At 64.6% G+C, this 21795-nt stretch overlaps 1 protein-coding gene across 1 annotated transcript in view; it reads left to right on the top strand.

Annotated features, from left to right (window-relative positions):
- The window catches only part of PPP2R2C (protein phosphatase 2 regulatory subunit Bgamma), an 81185-nt gene that overhangs the window by 33701 nt on the left and 25689 nt on the right, over window positions 1-21795 (top strand). The window contains exons 2-4 of the mRNA XM_062212836.1: window positions 17561-17658; window positions 19348-19513; window positions 21145-21257. Of these exons, the coding sequence (XP_062068820.1) occupies window positions 17561-17658; window positions 19348-19513; window positions 21145-21257 (377 nt within the window). The remainder of the gene's footprint in view (window positions 1-17560; window positions 17659-19347; window positions 19514-21144; window positions 21258-21795) is intronic.

Below are 21795 nucleotides of genomic sequence, written 5' to 3'. Positions count from 1 at the left end.
GCATGGTGGGAGCTGGGTCAGGCCTCCCGGCTGGCCGGCTGCTCTCACCCCAGAGCCGCTGCAAACGCAAGGTCTTGTGTGTGTTTCCAATGCGATTCTCTCCGTGCCGTGAGCAGAGTGTTCCTGGGTTCGGGCCTTTTCCCAGGGGTGCAGAGGAAGGCAGGGAGAGCCCGCCTCCGACTGAGTGACAGGCACGTGCCAGGAGGAGGGGGCCTGCAGGCAGCGTCGTGTTTCTGTGAATACGCGCTCTTCTTCCCAGGTGTGCGCGCGCGCGCACACACACACACGTTGATCTGATTTTGGCCACGGACGAGCAGTGTGGCCCCGGGCACCGCCTGGTGACTGTCCCGGTTCTGGCTGTGGAGCAGGGGCTCTGGGCGATGTGGTGGGTGTGGAAGCTCACCCATCAGGGAGCTGGCCGCCCCTGGCAGCTGTGGCCTCTGCCCAGCCCCCCCCCCGACCCCACCAGGGCCACAGCAGCTCCCACCTGCCAACCAAGGGATTGGTGGGAGTGCAGCCCACCCCTGGCCCGCCGTGGGCGTGTGAGCGTGGCTTTCGCTGTGCTAACGAGCAGAGCGTGGGGGTGGGAGATGGCCGGACCTCCCCCGTGGGGGTGACCACGCTGGGGCACACATCTGTCCTCCAGACCTTGTTGGGGTTTCCAGCTGTGCTTCCTGGGGGTGGGGGTGGGGGTGGGGGGGATAAAACCGGATTACAGCCTCCGGAGTCCATGGCTTAGCCCCAGAGTCGCTGCCGCCTGTGTGTGAGTGTGTGCACGTGTGCGTGGGTGTGTGTGTCATACGCAGGCGTGAGACTGTGCGTTCTCTGTTCTCCGGGGAAGTGGCAGGTCTGGCGGGCAGGGGACCGTGTTGCTGGTAGAAGCACCTCCACTACGTGTCAGTCCAGCTGGGCGCTCGCTCCAAGAAAAATACCAAGGACTGGGTGGTTTCTGAGTGACAGACATTTGCTTCTCGGGGTTCTGGAGGCTGGGGGTCCAGGGCCAAGGTGCCTGCAGGCCGCGTGTCTGCCGAGGACCGCTCTGGGGGTGCAGAGGGCAGCTTCCCCCCGACCCAGCCGCCTCCGGAGGCCCCCCCCACTGTCCGTGGAGTCGGGGGCACACTCGTTCTGCAGCAGGAGACCCTCTGTAGACTCCAGCTCTGACGCTCTGGGGTGGGGCGTGCATCCCAACGCCGCCCCTCAGCCACGGTGCAGCCTGGGCCTGTCAAACACACAGCCGGCATCTGGGGCGCACCTCCTGTGTGCTGGGGGGCACAGGTCCTGCTGGGCAGCCCTCACCTTCCTGAGCCCCCTCATCCTCATCTGTGACGGGGGGTGACACCCCTACCCACGTGAGGACTCGGTGAGTGGCCGTGCAGCCCTCCACGCAGGCCCTGCTGAGTTCTGAGTGTGGACACGTGTGGCTCCGCCCTCTTGTCCCCTCGGTTGGGGCGTTGCCTTCCAAAGCCACCAGGAGAACAGACATCTGTCTGTGCTGATGTCACCCAGAGAGGGGTCACCAGGGCCCTGTGGGCTGGGGGCAGGGAGGTCCTGGAACCTGTGCTGAGTGGGGCTTGGCTCCCAGGACCTCAGGGCCAGGACAGAGCCGGTGCCTGAAGACGGCCCGTTTCCTGCCAGGGCACCTACACCTTTGCACACCTCCTGTGACGGGGAGCTCACCACCTCTCCACGCTGTGCCTTTGGCTTGCATACCTGGTTTGTCCACAAACTGAGCTGTGCCCATCACTCTGAGCCCAGCCCCCTGCTCTGGCGTGGCCATGGGGGGGGGCGCACAGACCACATCAGCTGCTCCTGACCACACTGGCCCCCTGCAGGCCTGGGACAGCCGGCCGCGCCTTCCCAGGGCCTTGTCTGCTAACTGAACACCACACATTTGCTCAAGGGCACGTTAGGGAGTGGGCTTTGGGGTCCCGAGTGCCCTCTCAGTGCCTTGTGTCCTCCCAAATGTCACGCAGCAGGGAGCGACCCAGCTGCGGGCACAGAGCAGCCCAGGCCACTGTCGCGTGGTCCCAGTGGCACAGTCTCCCACGTTCTCCCCGCCGAAGCGCTGGGCTCTGCCTCGGTTTCCCCATCTGTAAGGGGGGGTGTAAAGGACACTGCCTTCACAGGGCACCGTGGGGACCGAAGGCGGGCAGCGGCCGGTGGCTGCCCCGATCACTGCCCAGGGAGCCCCGGCCGGAGCCAGGCTGACACACACAGCCCACGACCAGCAGAGCCCCTCGCCAAGTCCTCCGTCCCGCTCCTCTGTGGGTCAGGGAGACGGAGGGTGTCGGGGTTAGCATCTGGGGGTGCTTCCTGTCTGTGGGGCGTGGGTCTAAGCAGCTGTCGCCGACCGCCTCATTCAGTCCTTGGGCGATCCCTGGAAACATTGTCATCCCCATCTCCCAGATGGAGAAACTGAGGCAAGGCCCAAGAGGGAGGCTGGTGTAGGGGGAGGAGCAGAGTAGGACGGGAGGCTGGCTGGGCTGGGCTGGGCGGGAGGGGGCGTGGCCCCAGACTCCTCCTTGCTGCCCGAGGGGCGGTGCCTCCTGCTGCCGGCTCCACACCAGGGGCTCCACCGTCCACACCCGCACCCTGGGTGGGCCTCTCCCTCCTCCTTGTGCCCCGAGCCCCGGTGACTGCAGGCCGGTGCTCTCCCTCTCTGGCCCTCAGCCTCCTCGTCATTAACAAGGCCGTGAGGGCCAAGTGCCACTGCGCGGACACTTCCAAAGTAGGGCAGCTGGGATGGGCGTGTGGCCTGGTGGTCAGGTGCCCGCATCCCACGGCAAAGCACGGAGGTCAAGCTCCAGATGCAACTCCTGGCTGCAGCTTCCTGCTAGTACAGACCCCGGCGGGGCAGCAGGGGCCGCTCAAGTGCTACAGGTTACCTGGACGGAGCTCCTGGCCCCAGGCTCGGCCCGGCCTAGCCCTGGACGGGGCTCCTGGCTCCTGGCCCCAGGCTCGGCCCGGCCTAGCCCTGGACGGAGCTCCTGGCTCCAGGCTCGGCCCGGCCTAGCCCTGGACGGGGCTCCTGGCCCCTGGCTCGGCCCGGCCTAGCCCTGGACGGAGCTCCTGGCCCCAGGCTCCAGGCTCGGCCCGGCCTAGCCCTGGACGGAGCTCCTGGCTCCAGGCTCGGCCCGGCCTAGCCCTGGACGGAGCTCCTGGCTCCTGGCTCCTGGCCCCAGGCTCGGCCCGGCCTAGCCCTGGACGGAGCTCCTGGCTCCTGGCTCCAGGCTCGGCCCGGCCTAGCCCTGGACGGGGCTCCTGGCCCCAGGCTTGGCCCGGCCTAGCCCTGGACGGAGCTCCTGGCCCCAGGCTCCTGGCCCCAGGCCCGGCCCGGCCTAGCCCTGGACGGAGCTCCTGGCCCCAGGCTCCAGGCTCAGCCCGGCCTAGCCCTGGACAGAGTTCCTGGCTCCAGGCTCGGCCCGGTCTAGCCCTGGACGGAGCTCCTGGCTCCTCCTCCTGGCTCCAGGCTCGGCCCGGCCTAGCCCTGGCCACTGTGGACGCCTGGGCAGTGAAGCAGTGGATCGCTCAGATCTCTGTTTCTGTCTGTCTCCTTCTCTGCCTCTTGGATTTTTTTAAAAAGGTTTATTTATTTATTTGAAAGTCAGAGTTACAGAGAGAGAGAGAGAGAGAGAGAGAGAGATGTCTTCCATCTGCTGGTTCACTCCCCAATTGGCCACAACGGCTGGGGCTGCGCTGATCTGAAGCCAGGACCCAGAAACCAGGAGCCAGGAGCTTCTTCCTGGTCTCCCATGTGGGTGCAGGGGCCCCAGAACTTGGGCCATCTTCTGCTCTCTCAGGCATTAGCAGAGAGCCGTATTGGAAGTGGAGCATCCGGGGCTGGAGCCGGCACCCAGCTGGGATGCTGGCACTGCAGGCGGCAGCTTCACCCGCTGTGCCACAGCGCCGGCCCCTCGCCTCTTGAATAATTTCTAAAAAATAAATAAGGAGCGGAGCTCTCTGCAGAGCGGGTTTCCGCGGGGCCACCCTGCCCGCTGCTCGCAGGCGCCCCTGTGGCACCCGCGCATGCGCCAGGACAGCCTGCTCGCAGCCCCAGAGCCCCTCCTGCCGGCCCCCCCCCCCCCCCCAGCCGGGCCGCTCTGCCCCTCTCCCAGCCCTCTCAGGGTTTACCTCCCGTCTGAATCCGGGCTCAGACCCCAGGCGCCCTCGCTGTCAGGCGCGCAAGCCCCAGGTCTGGCAGCGCGCACCTGCGCTCCCGCAACCGCTCGCGCACAGCGCCAGGGATCTGGGCGTCTCCTCCTCCGCTGGGCGCCCGAGGGCGGGGCAGGGGGCGTACCTGGGGCCCGGGGCTAAGCGGATCCCACGCGGGCTCCGTAGAACACGCGAGGCTTCATTAACCCGGAGTGAGCTCGCTCTGCCGCCCGCGCCGGCTCCCCAGCGGCCCCCACTGCTGTAATTACAGGGCGCGCGGCCTCGTTAGCTCGGCCAGGCGCGGGAGGGCTCTGCCTGCGGGCGCCAGGGCCTCTGCCGAGTGGGCCCCTGTTAAATTCCGGGGACCCATCGAGGAGATGGCTGTCCTGTGCAGCGCCGGTATTCCACATGGGCACCTGTTCAAGTCCCAGCTGCTCCACTTCCGATCCAGCTCTCTGCCATGGCCTGGGGAAAGCAGTGGAAGATGGCCCAAGTCCTGGGGTCCCTGCACCACGTGGGAGAGCCGGAAGAAGCTCCTGGCTCCTGGCTTCACATCAGCCCAGCTTAAGCGGTTGTGGCCATTTGGGGAGTGAACCAGCAGGTGGAAGACTCTCTGCCTCTCTGTAACTCTACCTTTCAAATAAATTTTAAAAATCAATTTATATATCCAAAATATTTTCAACAAATCAATATAAAAACCTTTCTTTTAAAAAAAGATTTATTTAGTTGAAAGTCAGAGTGGCACAAGAGACGGGTGAGAGAGAGATGTTTCAGCTTCTGGTTCATTCCCCTAAATGAGTGTGACAGCCAGGGCTGGGCCAGGCTGAAGGCAGAAGCCAGGAGCTCCTACCAGGTCTCCCATAAGGGTGGTGAAAACCCAAGTGCTCGGCCCTCGTCTGTTGTCCCCTGGGTGCAGTATTGGAAGCGTGGAGTAGCGGGGCCTCACGCCGGCACTGTGATACGGAGGTGCCAGGTGGGGGCTTGCCCCGCTGTGCCCCCCCCCCCCCCCCCAGCGAAAGCGCCACTGACGTGTTACGTCTCTGATAGGTGCCGTGTGTTTTACGCTTAGAGTGCGTCCCAGCTCAGACTAGCCACCTCTCAAGGGCTCTAGCGTCCTGGACAGCTCAGCTCCAAATGATGACCCGTCTGACACCCCTGGGTGGGTCTGAGTCTCACCCACTGTAGGTGGAGAAGTGGGAGTCCCCTTGTCGCAGGGTATGGACGGCAGAGTGTTGGGTGTCCCGCGGTGATCCCCAGCAAGCCTGCTGGGGCTGTGAGGATGGGGTGCGCGGCCCGGCTGTCTGGGTCCTGTCTTTGAGGTCGCTGTTGCCCTGCCCCACGTCCCTGCCAGGCAGGTGCCCGCATCCACGTTGAGCTCTGATTGGTGAAGGCGTTGGTTTCCTGGGGCGGCCGTGACACGTACTTGCTGAGTTAAAACAGCCTGACTATTCTCAAGGTGATGGGGGCCCTGCTCCCTCCACGCCCCCGGAGCAGACGCCTCCCCTGCCCGAGGCCCCCATCTTACCCCTGTTTCTTTTTAAAGATTTGTTCATTTATTTGAAAGGCAGAGTGACAGAGGGAGGGCGTGACAGAGACCTACCTTCCACCTGCTGCTTCACTTGCCAAATGGCCACAGCAGCCGGTTCTGGGCCAGGCCTGAAGCCGGGAGCCAGGAGGCAGGAGCCAGGAACTCCATCCGGGTCTCCCACGTGGGCCCAAGCTCGTGGGTCACCTGCTGCTGGTCTCCCAGGCCACAGCAGAAAGCTGGGTGGGAAGAGGAGCAGCCGGGACAGGAGCTGGCGCCCATGTGGGATGCCGGCACTGCAGGTGGAGGCTTAGCGCACTGTACCAGAGCGCTGGCCCCCTCAGGATCCTTGATTCCATCTACAAAGAGCCTTTGCCCACCCAGGCTCACAGGGGTCCCGGGGTAGGAGCAGGGACACGTGGCGTGTGCAGCCCCGTGCAGCGACTTGGCTGTGCCTGGACAGAAGAATCAGGCAGAGTGGGCGTCTCACTTCCCAGGCTGTGACACGCATGGAGTGGCCGTGCGCTCCGAGACGCCGGCTCCCTGCGGGACGCGCTGGGCCGCCCTGGCTGGGCGCGCACCTGTTTGCCAGGGTCGGCTGGGTGGGAGTCAGGCTGGTGGCAAGAGTGTCTCCGATTGTTCAGGAATAAATCTGGTCGCGCTTCTGACGTGCTCAGAGTACGGCTGTACTTAGCGCAGTGGAGTCGGTCAGGGGCGTGGTGATGGCCCCGGTGCTCGTGTCCATTTCAGGTGCCCCTATTATAGATGGAGTGACAGCGGATGAGCTGAGGGGAGCAGAGGCCCTGGCCAGGACACAAGTCACAGAGCTGAGCCGGCGGTGGGTTTCTGGGGACCAGCGCCTTCCTGAGCCCTCCCGGCTCCCTGGCGGTGCCGGCCCCTCCCTCCCCCGCCCCGGCCCTGCTTGCCGAGGCTGCCATTCCTAGCCCCTCCTTTTATATGAGCGTCTGGGATGGCACTCAGTTGGGTTTGCAAATGAGGTTTTTGTGATGTTGTCAGCATCTGGATTCAAGACTGGCTCCTTCCCAGCTGCCTCCCCCACTTCCGGAGTGGAGCTGGCCCCGCCTCGCCCCTGATCCCGTCACTCCCAGGAGCCTGGGGGAGGGAGGGCAGAGGACAGTGGTCCTGTCACTGTGCTGGGGCTGCCTGGGGTTCCTTCCCCGATCTTGGGCGGGAGGTTTAACGTTCCGCGGCCTCCGTCCCTCCCTCCGTTCTCCGTCCGTGTGTTTGGTTACCCAGCCACGGGTGGTGTCTCAGAGCCAGGCTCGAGCCTGCCCAGTGGGCGGAGTTGGGAAGCGGCAGCTCCATGGGGGGAGCAAGCAAGGGCTGTGGGGCTGCCCCCTCTGTGACCTCGAGAAACGTCCCCAGCGCCTCTCCCATCGTCTCATCTGTGGGGCGGGAAGACTTCTCACAAGGGGCCGCAGGAGTGCAGGGAGGTGATGGGCCAGTGCTGGCGGAAGCTGGTCCTCATCTGGACCTGGAGAAGGCTTGGCCCCCCTGGGGATGCCTGGCTCACCAAGGGGAGAGCCTGACCCCCTGCACCCCCTGCACCTGCTGGCATGGCACAGGCACTGCAGGGACTTCTGCGAGGGGAAGGGGTGGCGAGGGCGGCCGGGCCTGCCGGTGCCTCCTGCTGGCCAGGGCAGAACAGGCTGCACGGGTGGGGGCCTTTCTTCGCGAGGTTTGGGGAACAGGTGCCCCTCGGAGAGGGGCAGGGGAGGGTGCTGGAGCCCCACGCTGCCTCCCCTGCAGCTCTCATCCGCTCTGCCCACACTAGGGCAGCTGTGAGAAGCGAGGCCACTGCAGGACCCTGGGCCTTCTGGGCCCCTCACCCTGCGCCGTGGCTGGCAGACCCACAGGGCATGGAGAACAGCACCGGGAGGGGGCGTTGTTAGCCACGTGTGCCTCTGGCCTGGCTGGCTCACAGCGGAGAAGGAAGTGGGGAGGGGCTGAGCCCCCCGGAGCCTGGCATCGCTGCAGGGTTGCCCAGGGTCAGGGGTCCTGCCGACTGGGCGGGGCATCCCCAGAGCCATCCTGCTCCTGGGTGGGGCACTGGTGCCCCTATGGGCAGAGCTGGGCCTCAGAGGTTGAACGTGGAGATTTAGAGCCAGACCTGGGGCCTCTGCAGGTGGATGTGAGGGGCTCCCTTAGTCAGGGGGCTACAGCATCGCTCGTGCCAGCCGGGGGAGCCGGCAATGAGGTTTGGGGGACCTTTCTGTGTAGCCGCCGGTGGCCTGGAATCAGTCTGGGGGGAGGGGTCGCCTTGCAGACCCCACAGCATGGAAAATCCAGGCCCTGTTCCCGCCGCCTCCCATCCACAGCCCACCGCTGCCTCTGGCACCATTTTCTCTGTGGGTTGGGGCCAGCAATGCCTGTCCCTACGGCTGCCGCCACACTGCTTAATGAGGTCACAGGTGAGAAACGCCTGTGAGTGCTTTGAGCACGAGACTGAGCACGAGGGGCAGCTGTGGTGCCGGCCATCACCAGTGTCATCCACAGAGCCGGGGAGGGGAGCCTGGAACCCTGGCAGCGACTGGGGCGGGGAGGGCCACCCCCATACTGGTCCCCTCCAGCACTGACTTGAGTGCATCTTTCTTTTAAAAGATGTATTTATTTGAAAGTCAGAGTTACACAGGGAGAGAAGGAGAGGTAGAGAGAGAGAGATGGGGGGGGGGGAGGGTCTTCCATCTGTTGTTTCATTCCCCATGTGGCTGCAATGGCTGGAGCTGGGCCGATCCAAAGCCAGCGGCCAGGAGCTTCTTCCTGGTCTCCCATGCAGGTGCAGGGGCCCAAGGACTTGGGCCATCTTCTGCCTTCCCAGGCCATAGCAGGGAGCTGGATCGGAAGAGGAGCAGCTGGGACTCAAACCGGTGCCCACATGGGATGCCGGCACTGCAGGCGGCGGCTTCACCCACTGTGCCACAGCACTGGCCCCCTGAGTGCGTCTTGCTTTGCCCCACTTTGCAATGGGTGCAGTGACCCCAGGGTGGGTTGGTGTGGCCAGGGATGTGTGCCTGGAAGTACCGGGAGCCCACGGGAGGACCTGGGCTGTCCTGGCACGTGACGTGTCTCAGTGTCAAGAGCACAGGCCCTGCAGTGCCCAGGGTGGAGGAGCTGCCTGCTCCCCGCTCCAGGACAGGTTCAACCCTCGGAGCCTGGCTTCCCTCCACCGTGGGAAATGGCAGCGTACCGCGCCAGCTGCTGGCGAGGGCTCGCACACACTGATCCACGTTCCCCTCGCTGCCCGGGAGCCCAAGTGGGCATCGGAGCGTTTGTGCCTGAGCGAGGGGAGCTGCAGGAGAGGTGCGCTTGTTGCCGCCAGGGAGCTGGGTGCCACCACGATGCTCCGTGCTCACAGACAGGGTCCAGGGGAGACCAGGGCCTCCACAGCAAGGGGCCCTGCCCAGTTTACAGATGGAGAGACCGAGCCCCTGGAGGCCGAGCTGCCAGCAGTCACACAGCTGGGAAGGAGCCAGAGTGGAGCCCTCCTGTGCGACGGCCACGCCCACACCCTCACCCCTTGGTACACAGCAGGTGCCCCACTGCCCACCATAGCAGGAGTGACCTGTGCTGGAACCTGGGACACAGGGCCTTTGAACAGGGACGAGGGGAGGGGACAGAGACCATGAGTCGTTCTGGGCTTAGCTCTGCGCTGGTCAGACAGCCTGGGAGGGCCGGGCCAGAGCCAGGGTGCCCGGGTACATGAGCCTGCTTGGCAGATGGGATGTTGTTGGAAGGGCAGTGGGGGGGCACAGAAGGTTCTGGACACCCGGTGACAATGGCTGGGCCAGGCAGAGGCAGGAGAGGGGCCTGGAGCAGATGGGCGGCCCTGCAGCCAGCACCCAGCTTCGAGATGTCTGGCCAGAGGCCCAGCAGCCCCGTGCCCGACCACCCGCCCTGGAGCAGACAGGCCTGGGTGGGCGGCTGGTGGACACGCTGATGTGATGGGGTTCCCCCTCCCCCGCCTGCGAATTGGGGCCTGGAAAGCTGGCTGCAGCCAGAACAGGGCAGCAGGGCCTGGGGGAGCCCAGGTGCCGGCCCATGGCAGCTGGCCGGCCCCGACCGGAGCCGTCACCGTGAGTCAGTGTCACATGTCCACGCCACTCCCCTCGGCTGGGGGACCGCACGTTACAGCCTGCGGGGGCTCCCAGAGTGTGCGGCTCTTGGGTCACTGTGTCTCGACCTGGGAAAGCAGAGACTCAGGGGTGACTTGATTTGCCGACTCCCAGAAGCAGGAGAAGCCGGGAGCCCCCCCAACAAATCGGCCGTACCTCAAACTCTGTCTCCATTGGCCAATTGGTCATCTTTCCTCCAGCATCCGGATGGTTCCCTGATTTGGTTTGTGCAGCCAATGTCTTTTGGAGGTTTCTTGGTGCCGGGCACTTCTGTCTTTTGTTAGCGCCTTTGATCTCCCAAGCCAAGCCAAGTAGGCACCCATTTTAGAGACCGGGAGACTGAGGCTCAGGTTGTGTGTAACATGGCCCACTGAGGCGTGGCTCACGCTCCCACGCCCACCAGTGGTTCTCCACACCCAGCACACGACCTGCGCATTCCAGCCCCACGGTTCTGGCTAGGGCTCGGGGAATCTCCATCTTTCCCAGAGAACCCGGGTGCGTGGGGGCAGGGGGCTTCCCGGCTCCCCTCGAGCAGGCTGCCGGCCATCTTGAAGGCCCACAGGGTCCGACTGAGAGGCAGCATCCAGAGTGGATCTGGGCCTCGCGTCTGCTCGGAGGCCTGTCCAGCTCGGCCCGGACTCAAAGCCACGGCTGGGCACAGTCCTGCTGACTGCAGAGGGACCCGCGGCTGCCCCAACCCCCACCCCCTGCCTCTGGCCCACCCGGCCTGGCCAGGAGGCGCTGGCAGCCCCAGCACCCTGGAAGGCAGGGTGTTATTCCCGGGCCGGGCACCCAGGGGCCCAGGCGTCCCTCGGGCAGTCTGCTAGGCTGCCTTGGCGCCCAGCGGACTAGGACTGCAGAGGGAAACACGCTCGGCTCCTGGCCCTCGGCCCTGGGCAGCGGTGGGGCCAATGCCTCCGGGGCTGGAGCCGGTGGCGTCAGCACGGCGCACGCGCAGACTTCGGCTCAGTCCTGCCCGGACGAGGGTGGTGAGGGCTGTTTGTGGAGGTGATCGGAAGCCCCTGGGACAGCTGCCCAGATCTCTGCAGACCCCGTGTTGTCGTATGCAAGGGGTTGGAGCAGCCTCGGCCCTCGGTGTCGGCGGAGGGCCCGGACCCCAAGCCCTGGCGGCAGCGGTACCGATAGGCGGGGCCTTTGGAAACGTGTGTTCTGCAAACCACGAAGTAAAATCTTCATTGTGAAGGGCCAGCCAGGTGCCCCAGGCCGCCCGCCCAGCCGGATTCTGCTGGCTGAGGTCCGGAGGAGGCAGGGAAGGGGTGGGGGGGGGCGCCCCGTTCCACAGGGGGGTCCAGTCAGTGACCCCGAAGCAGTGACCTCTGCCCGCAGTGAGGACGCCGGTCCCAGGCGACAGGGGCCGCGGGGGACACGTCTCTGTGTGGGGATGTGCAGCCGAGCTCTCGCGGCTTGCCCCCGCTCCGCCGACAGCCTCCCGGGCTCCCCCAGCCTGCAGCTCACCTGGGTCCCAGCAAGCTCGCGCTCACAGGGGCCAGCAGCCAAGGACCTCGGGGTTGGTTTTTCGGGGGACATGGCTCACCTCACAGCACTGCCTTTGGCTGCCCATCTCTGGCTGTGGCGTGCAGGTACCTGTCCCCTGGCTGGCCACTCGCGACACGACCTCTGCCTTCTCCCGGCACCCCCTGCTGCCGCGTTGGATGAAGCCTCCTGGCCACGGGTCCCTTACGGCTCCAGGCTGCCTCTTCCAGCTCTGCCCTGCGGCTCCCGAGGCAGAGGACGGCCTGGTTTTCCATGGGCTTTTTCCATAGCAGAAACGCCAAGCACCTGCCAGTCCTGGGTGGGCGTGGCAGAGCGCCCCCTGGTGGGGCTGGGACCCTAAGCCCGGGACTTCAGCCAGGGGCTGCCTGGGGCGGCAGGGCCGCAGTGGGGGCCGGCAGTGCCTCCTCTGTGGCTTCGGGCGGGCAGGGCCTCTGCCGCCTGGTGTCCAGCTCTGGGACTAGAACTCAGGAAGCGGCCCAGGGCCGGGCAGAGCCGCAGGGGGGCACCTTGTTTGCCCGTTCTCGAGGAGTGCTTCCGCGGGTTCGGAATTTGGAGTGCACACACCCGGAGAGCCTCTGCTGGCCTCGGCTCTCTGCTGAGCCATCAGGCCTGTGCGGGCCGTGTGCCGTGCTTGCCGCGGCTACACGCTGGGCTTTCTCTCTATTTCGGTTTTCAGCGGCGCGACCGCTGCTCCGAGTTAGGAAAGTTTCCTGAGTTTGTAAATCGGTGCTGTTGGCGAGCTGGACAATTGCGTCGCCGCGTCTCTGTTCTCTCTTCCCCGTCTGCACCTGCGCGTGTCGCGTGTGGCCCCCAGGGGCTGGTCTTCCTCTCGTTTTCCCTCTGTCTGTCATCCGGACCGGGCAGTGCTATTGATCCTGACGAGCACTAATGCTCTGTCTTCGCAGTTTGTCCAAGCAGCTGCCGATTCCTCTGCTTCGGACATTGTCGTTTGCGGTTGTGGGATTTCCACTTCCTTCTGATCACGCGCTTACAACGCGGCTTTGAGATGCTTGCGAGAGTCCGAGTCGCGAGGGTGCTCCCAGGGCCCGCGTCCGTTGTGCACCGAGTTCGCTGTCTCTGGGGTGTCTTTGTATGATTTGGGGTCGTGTCTTGGGTGCTGGGACACCGTGCCTGGGACTCTCGACTTGTGGTGCTTTGTCCCCGGGAGCAGCCCCCAGCCTGTGGCCAGCACCGTCTGCTCTGTGCTCCTGCAGGTTCAGAGGATTTCGGATTCCACGTGGGTGAGATCAGACACTCTTTGTCTCTCTCCCTCCGGCTTGTTCAGCTTGACACAGCAGCTCCAGGTTCACCTGTGTCGTAGTGACAGGATTCCCTTCATTGACACATTTTGGAAAGATTTATTTATCTATTTGAAAGGCAAAGTTACAGAGAGAGAGAGAGAGAGAGAGAGAGAGAGAGAGATGTCTTCCATCTGCTGGTTCACGCCCCAGATTGTTGGAATAGCCAGCGATGGGCCAGGCTGAAGCCAGGAGCCAGGAGCTTCCTCTGGGTCTCCCACGTGGGTGCAGGGGCCCAAGCACTTGGGCCATCCTCTACTGCTTTCTCAGGTGCATTAGCAGGGAACTAGATCGGAAGTGGAGCAGCCAGGATTTGAACCAGCGCCCATATGGGATGCTGGACTGCAGGCAGTGGCTTTACCTGCTACACCACATACAATGGCCCTGTAACTCTGACTTTCAAAATAAATGGGGGGCGGTGGCGCTGCTCCACTTCCAATCCAGCTCTCTGCTCTGGCCTGGGAAAGCAGTGGGAGATGACCCAAGTGCTTGGGCCCTGCACCCATGTGGGAGACCTGGAGGAAGCTCCTGGCTCTTGCCTTTGGATTTGCTCAGATTCAACCATTGCGGCCATTTGGAGAGTGAACAGTGGATGGAAGACCTCTCTCTCTCTCTCTCTCTCTCTCTCTCTCTCTCTCTTTGCCTCTGCCTCTCTGTAGCTCTGCCTTTCAAATAAATAAATAAATCAATAAATCTTTTAAATAAATAAAGTTTATAAAAGGAAGCGGAAGGGGCCCCTGCGGTCTGGCAGCTGCCCCGTCAGCTGTGCAGCAGGGACAGTGGGGGCTGGCGGCCGGGACGGTGGCCTGAGCCGGGCCCCAGGTCCGTCTTGCACACTGCTGAGCCGCGCACTGCAGATTCCCCAGAGGCCAGGAGCAAAGCCGGCAGTGCCTCTACTTCCGCCCCCGTAAGTTTCCGTGACTTCGTTCCCCGGAGTCCTGTCCCTCCCTCCCCAGCCCTCGCCTCCACGGTCTCCCTGCAGCCTCTCCCCCCAGGAAGGCCACAGGTGATGGCCCAGGCTCAGAGAAGCTGTGGGATTGCCCAGGGCCACACAGCAGATGCTGGAGCCGAGACTTGGACTTGGCTGGTTGTCACCGTGGAGGGAGCCCGCGCCTGCTCAGCTCCCAGGGGGCGATATTAGTGATGTTCCCTACAGGGGCCAGCGTGAGGGTGTTGGGTGGCTGCTGAGTTACGCCAGCGTCTGTTACTATGGTAACCGCGGCCTCCTGGACCACTTTCCCTCTAGATGGCAGCCGTCACGCCGGCATTTTAATTTAATGGCGTTGTTATTTTCCCATCATAAAAACAGCGTTATGCTATGCATATGCCCAGGCTCATGGAGAGGTGGTATACATTGAGCTGTGCGGTTTTTGCATATTGATCGTACTCCAGTAAAGCTACCAGAAATGGTTTACCTTGTTACAGAAAACACAGAAAAATAGGAGAAATCATTTTATCTCCCGGCCTCCAGCTTCCTCTGGCTTCGTCTTCCCCCTCCGCGTGGTTGATTTGCTGTTTAACAGGGCTGTGATCGCTGGGCTATATAATTTAAAACATTTTATGTCCAGTTTTATCTCCTGTCCTTTTCCTCTGAGGAGGTCGTAATATGAACTAGCCGGAGCCAGTGCCACGTCGGGGAGCCCGGCACAGCTGCGTGTGGCTGCGGCTTCAGTGCGGAGGCCCCCGAGGGAGCTGAACACGAGCTCCAGGTCCGCGGTCCCATGGCGCGTGCGTGTTCCCACGGAGCTGCCTGCCTCGTCTTTTAAAGCTTATTAACTTACTTGTATTTATCTGAAAGACAGAATAACAGAGTCCTTCTATCTGCTGGCTCCCTGCCCAGATGTCCACAACAGCTGGAGCCCGGAGCTCCATCCGGGCCTCCCAGTGGGTGGCGGGGGCCGTCGCTGCTGCCTCCCAGGGTGTGCGTTAGCAGGGAGCCGGGACTCCCTGTGGGGTGTGGGCACCCGAGCTCAGCCCTCTGCGCCCAGCGCCTGCCCCCTGCCTCGTCCTTCTATGTCTGATGAAATCTGTCTGCCAGTGTCTGCACCGGCGAGTGAGTCCCGCCAGTGCTGTTGGGACGGAGGGCATCTCTGGGATGAAGGCGCTTACTCGGCCGGTCCGGATGCCAGCCAGGAAGGACGCAGGTCCTGGGACGAGGCAGCCGCTGGGAAGGTGTCTGCTGGCCCCGCACTGAGGACACCTGTAGAGAAAGGCTGGTGTGTGGACTGAGCCAGGGGGCGTGGTCAGGTGAAGGGCCGCCCACTAGACACGCCCTATGAGCACGAGGGGCGTGGTCAGGAGAGAGGCCGCCCACTAGACACGCCCTGTGAGCCTGATGAGCGTGGTCAGGTGGGGGCCGCCCACTGGGAAAACCCCCATGAGCCTGAGGGGCGTGATCAGGCAGGGGCCGCCCACTAGACACGCCCCATGAGCCTCAGGGGTGTGGTCAGGCAGGGGCCGCCCACTAGACACGCCCCATGCTCCTGAGGGGCGTGGTCAGGCGGGGCCGCCCACTAGACACGCCCCATGCTCCTGAGGGGCGTGGTCAGGCAGGGGCCGCCCACTAGACACGCCCCATGAGCCTCAGGGGTGTGGTCAGGCAGGGGCTGCCCACTAGACACGCCCCATGCTCCTGAGGGGTGTGGTCAGGCAGGGGCTGCCCACTAGACACGGCCGTGCTCTGGGTTGGCGGGGCTGCAGGGGTCGGTGATGGCACTGAACCCTGGCGGGGATCTGGGCTGTTTGCCCTCGCATTTCTCCGCCCCTCCATCCCGGGGCCTCTATTAAGGACATCTCGGGATTTTTCTCTTAGCACCACTGCCCTCTCTGCTCCCACACTGACCGTGGCTCAGGCCGGCGCGGGCCAGGAGCTGCCTAGAAGACGTTCGGTGAGCAGACATCTACAGCCTGCTCGGGGAGAGCAAGGCCCTAGTGGATGAGTCCGAGGAAGCTCGGGAGGTCAGCAGGGCCGGGCCGTGGACAAGGACAGGGAGAGCCGCAGCTGAGTGGCGTTGCGAGGGCGGGGAGCGAGCTGTGCCGAGATCCAGGCGACAGCACTGTACCGAGAGTGGGTGCAGGCGCTCTGCAGGGAGGCCGCCAGCCCCAGCTTGAGGTGGGCGTGAGCCAGGCAGAGCAGGGGACGAGGCTGGGGAGCGCCGCAGGGACACTGGCCGTTTACTGAGATAACAACGTGGGACCCCTGGGAGACAGCCATCGGGTGTGTGTCTCGCGTCTGCAGATTCTGTGATGAGCTGGGCTGGGCCTGCTGGACAGCAGGCTACCGTGGCAGCTCCCTCTTGGGCAGGGGTTCAGGGTTCAGGGGGGCTCATCGCATGTCTGCTGAGGTCCCCCAGGCGCAGGCAAATTCCGAGGACCAGCCCAGAGGCAGAGGGGGCGGGCAGACTTCTGGGCCCGGCGTGGGAGGCCCTGCCCAGTCCCACGGAGACGGCTGCAGGTGCAGGGCAGGGTGCAGGCCTGGCCCCTCCACCTGAGGTTTTGGCTTTGCCCTGAGTAGGAAGTGGGGAGCGCTGGAGGGCTGTGAGCAGGAGGGTGACGAGGTCGGCACAGGTGTGCACGGGCTGTCACGGGGAGGGAGGCAGTGGGGAGACCCTTAGCAGGTGTGCAGCCTCCAGGCGGGGCTGGGCGAGAGAGGGCGGAGCCAGCCAGCAGGGAGCAGGAGGCTGGGCGGCTCTGGGAGTTCTGCGAGTTCCGCCGTGGGGGCCTTGGAGGGTTCTAAGCAGAGAACCCCGTGACCCTGGGGCATAGCTGCTTCCCTGCTGGCTGTCGGGACCGGAGTGTGGGGCCGGCGGCTGGCAGGGCTGCCTGGCTCCAGGCTCATTTGGAAGTCAATGGTTCTGTGAAAGCCGGGGTCAGCGGCTTGGATGCCTGCTTTGTCCAGGCTGGGCATGGGAAGGACCACAGAGGCTAGTTGCGGGCGTGGGTCCTGCCTGCTCCCGTCAACCGCTGCGGCATGTGGGGGTGGTGTTCTAGAATGTTCCGTGGTTCAAGACACCTTGAGTCTGTATAGGAAATCTCCCCCTTTTCAAATACTGGGGATGAATTCAAAGTATTCATGTCGGGGCCCCGCACAGCTTGGGGCTGGCGAGCTGTGGTCTAGGGCAGTCTCAGTGCCCAGAAGGGTGGGTGTCCTGCCGGGCCGGTGCTGTCCCAGCCCCCAGGGCTGGCCCCCTGGAGTGTTGGGGGCCTGTCGTCTCTGTGACCTGTAGAACCCTGGAATGTTGGTGCAGGGGGGAGCCCCTGGCTCCCACATGGCGAGGTGCGGCTCCACATGGGGCTGTCGGTCTTCTCCAGACACCAGCAGACCAAGCCCTGGGAGGCAAAGGGTCCCGGTATGAGGGCGGCCCCATGGGGAGGGCTCCTGCCAGAGGAAGTGTGCGGAGGGGCAGGTGCAGGGAGCATGCACCGCTGAGGCAGCCTCTGAAGGCGCAGACTGGGGAGACCCCGGAGGCCTGCCTGGAGGTGGGGGCCCTGAGCTGCACTCAGAAGGAGCGTGGGGCGTTCACCTCCAGCCTTAGGGGGTCAGGGCCCTCGGCTGGCAGGACGCTGGTCTGTCCACAGAGGTGCTGGCAGGGGCTTCAAGACAGGCAGGTGAGGCCATGTCCAGGCGGCCTCAGATGCCACCCTCAGTCTCCAAGGAGCATCCCCGGCCACTGGGTTCCCCGGGCCTGCCTCCTCCTCTCCCGGTGATGGCCTGAGTGTGGGGCCTCCAGGCCCCGGAGACCTGCACAGGGAACCCTGCCCTGGCGGTGGGCTGTGAGCTGTGGGGCAGGAGGGGTCGGGGGAGGCAGGTTTGCATGGAGGCAGCTGCCAGCAGGGGTGGGGGCCCGGGTGCGGGGTTCGGGGGCGTGCTGAGCTCCGTCTGCCTCTGGTGAACCCGGCGCTAATGAGCACCCCCTCCCTTCTCTCTTCCCTCCCAGCCGACATCATCTCCACGGTGGAGTTCAACCACACCGGGGAGCTGCTAGCCACGGGTGACAAGGGTGGCCGGGTCGTCATCTTCCAGCGGGAGCCAGAGGTGCGAGGCGGGGAAGGCGGGGCCTGGAGGGGAGGGGCTGGTAGGCGGGGCCACGTGGGAGCAGGTGCGGTGGGGACTGCACGGCCAGGCAGGTCTCTAACCCAGCAGGACTTCATCCTGAACCCCGGCCTGGCGCCCTGGCGGAGAAAGAGGGGTGTGGGAGGAGATGGGCAGGCCAGGGCTGGGAGTCCAGGGGTCCACTCTCCAGGCCACGCCCAGAGTCCCCCACTGGGGAGATGTCGCTGACCGCTCACTGTCGCCGCCCTATCTAGCCCCAGAGAAACTTGCTGCCCGATGCAAGCCTCCGATTAAGCCTTGTCCTGCCCGGTGACCGGGCGTCGTCCTGGCCAGAGGGGACAGGGAGGGGGCGTTCCACTGCGGTCCAGGTGTCTGTGGCCGCACTGGGCTTGACGGGTCCCTGACCCCCACCTGCACCGTCAGTCCCCAGGGGGCTTCAGAGCAGTGCCCAGGGGAGCGATTCTGAAACGAAAGACCCTCCTGATAAACATCTCAGTGCAGACACCTTGCCAAGTGCGGGAGGCACGGGTGAGGCCGGGGAGGAGGGGGAGGAGGTGGGTAGAAGCCAGGAGCCCGCCCTGCCCCCTTCCGCCTCTCCCAAGCGTGGCAGCTCCCAAGGCTGCCCCTTGCTTGCCCTTGGCCTTGGCTGGGCACGCTCAGGTGCTGTCGCTAGCCTGGCTCCACGGCTGAGGAGTTCGGAGCACAGAGGTACCGGTCGCTTGCCAAGGTCACACAGAGTCGGGGGCCGGTTTGGCACAGGCGACACCATGGCCGGCACACGCGCTCCACCAGGATCGTCACAGCCTGCCGCCGGGCGGGGCCCGCACAGGAAGGCCAGCCTCGGCTTTTCTCCCCCAGCCCTGACTTCCACCCCCAGGCCAAATCCGCTCCAAACCATGGTCCCTGCCTCAAGTCAGGGCAGGTGGACGAGGAGGAAGGCAGGGCCCGAGGCCAGAGGGTGGTCAGTGCCTCACTGCTGTGAGATGGACCTGGGCGAGTGAGTGTTGGCACTCGGCGGACACGCAGCCCGGGAGGCCGCTCCTGGCCAAGCTCCACCAGCCGTGTGGAAAGCAGGGACAGCCCTGGTCCCCAGTCCTCGCAGCAAAGGAGGCCGCGCAGGGAGGAGACGCGATGTGTGGCACACAGCAGGTGCTCTGAGGCTCTGTGGGCGTGAGCCAGCCCCGGTGGGGTTTGCTCTTACCAGGCTGGCGAGTGGATAAGGCTTGGCTATGGTAGAGTGTGTGTGTCGGGGCCTGGGGGTTAAGACGCCAGTTCAGATGGCTTGGCCCCATGTGGGGGTGCCTGGGTCACACTCCCAGCTCTGGGCCCTGACTTCGGCTTCCTGGGAGGCAGAGGAGCTGGGTCCCTGCCGGCTGTGTGGGAGACTCAGGTTGGGCTCCTGGCTCCTGGCTTCATCGCGCCCTGTGCTGGCTGCTGTGGGGAGTGGCCCGGCAGATGGAAGCCCTGTCCGTCTGTCTGTCTGTCCGTCTGTCCGTCTCTCTGCCTCTTCTAACTAGGGCAGAGTCCCCTCTGACGTGCGGCGGGCTCAGGGGCGCTCGCCGGCTCCTGGGCGCCGTGGCTGTGTCGGTCTCTGAGGTTTTCAAGGTCCCGGCCGCTTCCCCCGAGCCTTGCCCGCCCTGGAGCTCAGCCTTGTCCCGGGTTTCCTTGCAGAGTAAGAATGCGCCCCACAGCCAGGGCGAGTATGACGTCTACAGCACCTTCCAGAGCCACGAGCCCGAGTTCGACTATCTCAAGAGCCTGGAGATAGAGGAGAAGATCAACAAGATCAAGTGGCTGCCACAGCAGAACGCCGCCCACTCGCTCCTGTCCACCAACGGTGAGCGCCGCGCCGGCTGTGCGCATCGCCTGTGTTTTCCGTCTGTTTCCTAAAATATAATAATATGAGCAGCCTGGCCACTATGCCGGGCTTCCCTCTGGGAGCCATTCCCACTATGTGGAATGTTCTGGAACACTGTGGTGTGGAGGGGCCGGGTCAGCAAGCCCAGTGACCGCTGTTCATCGCAGCCCTGAGCCACCCCGAGGGGGCTGTCACCTGGTGTAGGCCGAGCTGGGGGCCCTGCGCTGTTCTAGGACCATGGTGCACTGGGCGAGGACACGCCCACCGGGCCACGCCTGCTGCCCACATCTGCTCCCCTTGCTCAGCCCCTTCACCTCCAGCCCTGCTGGTCAGAGGCGCGGCCCTGGGGGCGTGGCCTGGCTTCCCTGTGCCTCTGCCTCCGTGCTGTCCCCGGATGGACACAGCTCCCCTGTGGGGCCATGGCCACATCGCCTTGGGGGGTGTGAGGGGGGCCTGCGAGGTGGGGCCGCCGTCTCCCCTGAGAAGCCCTTGTTGGTCTCTGAGCTCGGGACCAGGCCGCCAGATCCCCAGAGTAGGATCTGTGTTCTGTAAGAGCGGCCCGGCACGGCGGCCATGCCCAGCAAACCTGGGCCAGGAGCAGAGGCGGCCGGGGGTCCCCCCAGCGACAGCCCCCCGGTGGCAGGAGTGTCTGGTGATGCCCGGGCACCTCGCGCGAGGCTCCTCCTGTTCCTCTCTTGTTTGAGGGGGGACACGGCCCTCCTGCCCCCTCCTGGGTGGAAGGTCATCCTCGGGGCTCCCCTCCCCACTCCCTGGTAGGACCCCAGCTCCGCCCCTTCTCGCGAATGGCCTTGGGTGCCTGTCAGTGGCTGGGTGGCGATCCATTTTCTTCCCAGTCCCATTCATTGAGATGCAGGTGAGAGAGAGAGAGAGAGAGAGAGAGAGAGACTTGGAGAGGCCCAGGCTCACGGGGCAGGCGGAGGCCCGTGCAGTGCCGGCCGCCGCAGGGCCCCGCGAGGTCGGTGTCTGGGCCTCACTGCTTGGTGCGGCCACCACGCGGGAGGCCCGTCCGTCCTACCGATGCACGTTTTAGTCCCGTCTGGGAATCCTTGACGGCAACACCTGGACGTGTTTGCCCGAAGGCGGCATCTGGGGGCCGTGGGGACGCCAGCGTGACACAGAAGCACCCCCCCCTCCGCGGCTGCCCTGAGTCCTCACGGGCCTGCAGGGCAGGGGGGCCCGGGGAGCCCGGGTCTGGGGAGGGGGCTCTGCTTCTTCTGCCTGTCCCGGAGGGGCTTAGGGAAGTAGGCGGCTCACGGGGGTGGCGTCCCTGGACGAGCGTCACAGCCGTGGCCTAGCAGCCTCTTGGGGTCAGGGGTCAGGGGTCAGGGAAGACAAGCGCTGAAAGGTGTCAGCCCAGGAGAAGACATAAACTTCACGGCACATGAGGCTAAGAGATAAGTTTATTTTGGTGCAAATCCACAGGATTTTTCCATAATGCATATTTCCATGCATTTGTGAAGGCCCCTCGTGCATCAGGGTGTCCAGTCCGGGACTGGGGCGAGGCGGGGGCGGGGTCGCTGGCGCGTGCGCGGTGAACGGCTGAGTGGACGCTCTGTCCCCTGCTTGTGTGCCCGGTTCTGTTCCCAAAGATAAAACCATCAAGCTATGGAAGATCACCGAGCGGGACAAGAGGCCCGAGGGCTACAACCTGAAAGACGAAGAAGGGAAACTCAAGGACCTGTCCACGGTGACGTCACTGCAGGTGAGCGGCCGGCCAGCAGGGGGCGTGCTTGTGTGCTTTGTGGGACCGCTGGAGCCAGGGTCAGGCTGGCTTGTTGGCTGGCCGGGGGCAGCTCCCTGCTCCGTGCCTCAGTCTCCCCACCAGCAGAATGGACACGGTTACCTGTGCCCGGGGCATCTGTGAGCAGCAGGTGCAAAGCAGGTGCAAACCAGGGGGTGGACAGCAGGTCGGGTGGTCCCTGGTTCTGTGAAGGGGCTGCGCCTCGCTCAGAGCCGCTCAGCGGAGCCTCAGGCCGGGAGGCGCTGCCCGCTGAGCTGAGAGGGGAGCCCGGGGAGCGTGGTGCTGGCAGCATCAGCAGAGGGCCCGTTTGCAAAATCGCGCTCAGCTGCAGAATGGGGGCAGAGTGAGCGCCCATTCCTTCGCACAACTGAAGGGCGGAAGGATCCATTTCTCCCGACACAGAGTCTGTGAGATGGGGATGAGAGAGGGAAGACACAGGACCCAGCTTCAAATCCTGACGGTGCGACCGCGGCCAAGGCCCTGAGCCTCCAGAGCCTGG

Source organism: Lepus europaeus, chromosome 16 (genome assembly GCF_033115175.1).
Source record: "Lepus europaeus isolate LE1 chromosome 16, mLepTim1.pri, whole genome shotgun sequence".
NCBI lineage: Eukaryota > Metazoa > Chordata > Mammalia > Lagomorpha > Leporidae > Lepus > Lepus europaeus.
This window is presented reverse-complemented; position numbering and strand designations above follow the sequence as displayed.